Source organism: Myzus persicae, unplaced genomic scaffold (assembly GCF_001856785.1).
Source record: "Myzus persicae strain clone G006 unplaced genomic scaffold, MPER_G0061.0, whole genome shotgun sequence".
NCBI classification, from domain to species: Eukaryota; Metazoa; Arthropoda; class Insecta; order Hemiptera; family Aphididae; genus Myzus; species Myzus persicae.
In genome coordinates this window covers 401,613-408,448 of record NW_019103697.1, presented here as the reverse complement: position 1 = coordinate 408,448, position 6,836 = coordinate 401,613, and the positions used below count along the sequence as shown (strand labels likewise).

Here is a 6,836-nt window from a genome sequence, read left to right as displayed (position 1 = left end):
CGTATACGCTCCAATACACCACTGCATAACACCACGTCATCACACCGTCGCCGTCGGCCAGACGTTTTCGGGGCGACGATTTTTCATCGCGCAACGTTTTGGTTGATTCGAATCACAGCCCGCCACGATAGGCTAATGACGCGTGCATGTTGATGATATTGAGTCTTGCACATTTCCCGCTGGCAAAACTTACCCTTCCAGCTGTAATGCCCATGCAAAACCTATTGAGCTCAAGGTAAATGTGGCACAAACGTGGTTGGCCAAGAATTGCGTGACCGGTGGTCAACAGTCGCCAGCAGCGCGAGGGGTGTGCTTGTCGGCCTTCCATAAACTCCATCCGTAGTTTTACCGCCGTGCAAGCCAAGCGTACGACGATTTACGGCAGCGGCCGAAATTACAATATATCAGAAGTTGTTTTTACTGTTGTAAAATATCATGAAATAAAAAAAAATAAACATTAAAAATTGGTAGACCTCCGTCCGGATATATTCGTGTTATTTTTTGCCCCATACAAGTGACGATCGTCCGGCTCTTCTATTCTTCCTGCAGTCGAAAGAACAACGCGATTTGGATTTGAAAGTGAGTATGGACAAAGTGTAGCGCTGTTAATGCGTAGGTAAACGAGTTCATTATATTATGATTCGTTCAACGACTATATTGTAAATTATATGACTTAAAGACATATTTTAATATTATACAGAGATTCGATATTATAGTTTCGATACCAACGAACACATACAATGTCTGTTCAAATCATTCTTTACAACTATTATAAGACATACATAATTAGTTTAATATACCTACACAATAATATAGTATAAACATTATTGGGTTTATAAACTCGCGTGTTTTGAATAGATGAACTATTAAACAAAAACAAAGAAGCGGTGGTTGCGTTGTTTAATAAATATTATATAGGCGTAATGTGTTTTTTTAGGTCATATTTAATGTTAAAATTCTGGTTTAAAATTTTACGAAGGCCGAAGGGTGAATTTGAATGTAATAGTCTATATTAGATGTCAAATAGTTCACTCCGACTTTATTTACCTACTATTTATATACACACAAAATATGAAATTAATTGGGATGGAAAACTAAATCTGATCTTATCTGCTAGGGGGTATATATTATATTATATTTTTGTAATATGTGTGCATTGTTATAAAGTATTAAGGGAATCGATTATTATGAATAATTCAAATGTAGACATGTGGCTTATAATTTAGTGAATCTATTCAAGTTACCAATTTATTTAAATTTAGGAATATTTATAAAATAATATCTTACTCAAATATTAATATTTTACTATACAAACCTAAATCATTTCAGTAGAAATATTTTGCATTTATTGATAACGTGTTTCGGCGTTTCCATAAATATGAGTGAAGACTGAAGAGTTGAAATATTTTGATTAATGTGATTAATATTTGTTTGCTTTTAAGATTAATTTTTATAATTTTTTAAATGCAAAAAAACCATCTGTTGTACACAAATAATAGATATCGAATAGTTTAAAGTAATAATATTTATACTGTATGCTTAATTTTATTCGATTAAAATAACATACTAAATTAAATAAAAATCCAATTTTCACTATCAAATAATGAACTGTCGTCATTGATTTTCTAGTGTTCAAGTCATATCTTGTAAAATTAGCACATAATTTCAATGTAGACACCGAGTTTATAAAAAAAAAATAATAGTATTAATTATCCCATTCAACAGGACAATCGAAAATTTCGTTATAACACACAACAATTTTTTTCTTGTTACACATTTTCAAGTCTCAATATTCAATATCCAACATTCAACTTTAACTTTTAAAGTGAGGCATCGTATTATCCTCTTATTTGAAGATTTCAATCTTAAAGATAAATTCTAACAAATTTAAATATGCGTCAATTCTATTCAAATACTTATATAGTATATACATTTATAAATAATTTATCCATCCTTTTTACTATTAAGCAGTTACAAAGTTTCAAGGCTTTAATTTTGATTTTAACTTAAAGAATCTACTTCAGAAGTATTTTTCTCATTAGATTACCATTTACTTAACATACATTTGAAAAACTATATATTTGAAAAATATATTTAAGAAATTAATTTTTCGTGGTTATTTTGTTATGTAGTGATTTGTGAAGTCTTATTTATTATACTATTTATACTATAAGAAGAGTGTGAATAATGATCACCTATGTAATTCTAAATTAGTATAAATTAAATGTAGATAGTACAAACTACCCATATTATTTTGTTATAAATGTATAATGACTAATGAAAATATAATTTTCAAAAATATTTAAATTTATATGCAAAGTGTTTCATAACTATAATTAAAAAACAACAATTAGGGTTTGAACTACATTTTTATTTAAAAAAAAATTTGCAATTTGTAATATGCAACTTATTTTTGTATTAAATTATATATATATATATATATATATATAGGTTAATTACTAAAAAGTTGGACTGGAACAATATTAATCTAATTCTCAACATATTTAATATTATTGTATTGTTTGCATATTATTATATTAATTATGAAACCAAACAATCACAGTAATAATTTATTTTACAGGATAGCTAATGGAGAAAGCCAAGGATTTTATCATTAGGTTATTGTGATAAATATATTTTCACGAAAGTATTACGTACGTATATATAGGTACTTTTGTGTTGACCAGTTGACATTTTACTTGAAATCTAGCTTTATTAAATATATTTTTTTCTTTGATAGAACTACAGCTGAAACATACTTGATGAACTTTCAAAATGTTGGCACCAACTGTCACTATTCAACCATCATCTCGACCGTCCAGTACGATGGGAGAACGAGAAGTTATGGCGTCCGCGGACGGCAGCGAAGAAAAACATGAACCAAATGTGAAAGAGATTGTTGCTCCAGCAAGATTAAACGTCCCTCAGTCCGAAAACAAGTCGGAAAGTGAAGATGAAGATTATCAAGAAGTAAGATTACGTAACATTATATTATCACTTTTGATATTATACCAACAAAATAAAATGTTTAGTAGATACTCATTAGAATTATAACAACATGTTACAAATTAATTACAAATAATTATAAGCATTTAAGTGAGTTTGACGACAAAAAAATATAAAGTGTGTAAGGTGGATTGATTTAATACGGTTACACAATACACATGTTAAATCAAATCAATTTTATATTTGTAAAGATCATTTTACCATATAGATCCTTAGATCCCTTTACCTAGATCCCTTTACCATATAAATATTAAAATTATCCCTATTTTTAAATCATTTTAAGTTCTACAAAGCTCATATTATATTTAATTTTAAATTGTATAAAACAAATACAAATTTAATGACATAATTAAAATGTACTTAAAAACGTGTTGTTCCACGAATTTTATTTTGGCTGTACAATTTGAAGGTTTAATGCCTATAAAATAAGTTTAAGATGTAAATAGTTCCAAAAAATGTTTGCTAAAAAAAATAAATAAACTAATATTAAGTCCAAAAGTACAATAATTCTATACTAAACGATGCTAAAAGTAGGTATAAGTAATAGTATAATACTAACTACTATCTATGCGGCGATACTTTTATTGTATACATTTGCCAAATATTTATTATATTCTTTTTGTATAAAATAACACATCACATTAAAGTTTAGTTTGGTTTAAAATTATTAACCATGATAATATGAATATGTTTTTATTGGAATCAGAATTGTAAAATAAAAAATCCTGAATGAGAACCTATATTTGAATATTTCGATCGTTTAAGTTGTACATGTCAAATTAGTAATTTTTAAGATTTAAGAGCTAGAGTGCCATCTTTTTGATGATATTGACTTATTTACTTTTAATTTATTAATTAAATAGAGAATTATTACAAGTACCTAAATAAAATGTGAACCTGGCGTAAAATGAAAATGAAATAACAACAAAATATTAACACAGAAATTTAAAATTAGTACCTGTATAAATTGTTGCTAAATAGATTTAAAATGTTTGATTAAATATTAAAGTACATTAAACCTATCAATTAAAATTTTAGGTTTCACGTCACACACAACAAATGGGACATAATATCGGACCAGCTGGATATTGGCAGAGTGTACCCAACAGCAGAGCGGCTAGTCCTGGTAATGATAACGGCAGCGAGACATCATCAGTTATGCCTGCTCCAGTCCCCGGATTAGCTGCTTCTAGAGTAGCTAAAGACAAATATAATCATCTATCGTATTGGAAAGCGAGAAAAGTGAGGAAACTAATTAAGTAGTAAAACATTAGGAGAAAAAAGTAGACAAAAATATTCATAATATTTTAATATGTTTACCGCAATATTATAATACTGCAGATTCCTCCTAAATTATGTATAACCCTATTTGACTAAAAAATATGTAATACAACCTATTATATTATTACCTCTAGGCTCTAATATTATTCAAAATGATAACCAAATTAATTTAAATTTATATTTAGTACTTAAATTGTTATTTATATTTTTCTATATTATACTTATTATAGTATACACTGTATAATTTATATAGTATATATTATACTATATACACGTATTATGTTCCTATTCAATAACCATTGAACATAATATAATGTTTGATTAATACTTGGTTGAACAATTGTTATTAGCTACTACACTTTGAATTTAAATATTTGTCTCTAAACAGTCCTGTTTTTATTACTAAAACATACTGAATATTTATACTTATAGGTTATTATTTTTAGTCAGTAAATATTATTTAATATATAATATATATACCAATCGTTAATAATAATCTATTGCCACAATAATTTTGACTTGTAATATTTTTGAAGTGTGAAATCAAAATTATGATAGAAAAATGTATTTTATTCTTATATAACTATTAGTTATTATGTAAATTATATTGTTTATAATTTGTAAAAATTTCTCTTTGATTTATAGATTGTATTTTATATCGTCTTAATAGTCGCTATGTATTTTCCTACAACTTATATACCGGGTGATTATTTTATTACTCTCATTATTTCAAAAAGTATGTGTTTTTGACAAAAAATTTTTATGGTTTCTAGTTATTAAAAACATTTCTTATATATATTTTAAGTTTTTACTTTTTGAAATGACAACATACAATTTTATTATCATATATTCCAAAGCAGAAAATTTTTCTATGAATTTTGATGCATATTAATCTAATTTAGGACGAGTAGCTTAAGTATTTAAAGTTAGGATAAGCAGAATGGAGAGGCACCCGATTATCCTACAAAATGTTGGTACATTACTCCGCTCATATCAAAATATTAAATACTATTAATACTTATAACTACTCGTCCTAAATTAAATTCTTATATTGTATCGAAATACTAAGTTGAAATTAAAAGTTTATGTTGCACTAACTATAATGTAAAATATATTTAAATTATAATGTAAATTAGAACTAATTAGTTCAGCCAAATTTATTACGATAAATAAAAAAAGTATATGTTGTAATTCAAAAAAGAAAAAACTTTAAAATAAAAGAGGACAAAAAAATATTTAAAAATATAATTTTTTCATAAAAGCGTTGTCATATAACTATTTGAAACTGTAAAAAAACTATTTTCAAAAACATAAATAGTTTTTGAATAATGATTGTTCTAAGTTAAATGAATCACCCAGTGATACATATACATATGTAAATCTTTCTGAGAATTAATTAATCCATACATGGATTATTGTTACTTGACAGTCGTTCTGAATGTAGTTTTGAATACAATTATAAGCATTGTTACATTTCATTATTCTTTTCATCTTTTGATTTTTAAACAAACATTCGACGAATCTATAATAGAAAAACCAAGTATTAGTCAAATATTATTTATTAAATTACTGGATATTGTTGAAATAATCAATTATTTAGTGAATTCATAACTTAAATAATATAACATAAGCTTAACTATATACTTGTTATATTTTTAGGTAACATTTTTTAAAAATGGTGATTTATACTTTCCGGGATTAGAACTACGGTTCAGACCTGGGAGAGATATTGGAAATTTAGAAGCATTATTGGACAAATTATCATCACGAATGGATTTACCTCGTGGAGCACGATATTTGTTTTCTATGGATGGCGGCAGGGTTGTCAGTTTAGATCAATTAGAAGATGATCAGTCATACGTGGTTTCCTCTTATAAAAGTTTCAAGGTATTTATGTAACACAATTTTAATTGGAAGACAAAATTACAATTTCAAAGCAAATTGTGTTTTTTTCAATTACATTTAAATCCTTTTAATTTTATATCTCAATAAAATATTCTATTGTAAACGTTTATTCTACGGCAAGACACATGACACCTATTTCGTCCAATACTTTATAATTAAGTTTATAAAGTGATTAAATAGGATTTATTATAAATCGTTATAATATGCAACTGATTATTGAAATACATTCACAAATAAAGTTAAATTTTTTCAGCAAAGTTAAAATCGGAGAGCCATTATATCAGTATATCATATCGTCAAGACATGAAAATATATATGATTAAAATTATAGAAATCCTAACTTTAAGCTTTAAGAAGTAAGCCCCTGATAAAATAATTCCAATAATGTAAGCTATAAATTATGATTGGTTTGAGTATTTGACTTTATGTACAGTATCGAGTTTCAAGGCGAATAAAAATAAATCAGACTTATGTATTTTTCAAGTCATATATACCTCATAGACAACTTAAAAACACCTCAAGGGGTAAGAAAAAAATTCGAGGTTTTTGAATTATCTATATTTGATCGTCCTATAAATAATAATATTATATATTATTGACAAAAAAAAATATCTGAAAACTAATAAATTATGGTTGTAAGATTT

General features: G+C 26.3%; 1 protein-coding gene across 2 annotated transcripts in view; it reads left to right on the top strand.

Annotated features, from left to right (window-relative positions):
* The first annotated feature begins 304 nt into the window (after positions 1–304).
* Positions 305–6,836, top strand: part of LOC111035077 (echinoderm microtubule-associated protein-like CG42247) — a 29,755-nt gene continuing 23,223 nt past the window's right edge. Inside the window, exons 1-5 of one of the 2 annotated variants that reach the window (XM_022316583.1) lie at positions 305–579; positions 2,582–2,654; positions 2,741–2,970; positions 4,045–4,248; positions 5,947–6,174. In XM_022316583.1, coding sequence (XP_022172275.1) covers positions 2,776–2,970; positions 4,045–4,248; positions 5,947–6,174 — 627 coding nt within the window. In that variant the 5' untranslated portion in view covers positions 305–579; positions 2,582–2,654; positions 2,741–2,775. Of the gene's footprint in view, positions 580–2,581; positions 2,669–2,740; positions 2,971–4,044; positions 4,249–5,946; positions 6,175–6,836 lie in introns of both variants that reach the window. The other variant, XM_022316584.1, reaches the window with a different exon arrangement.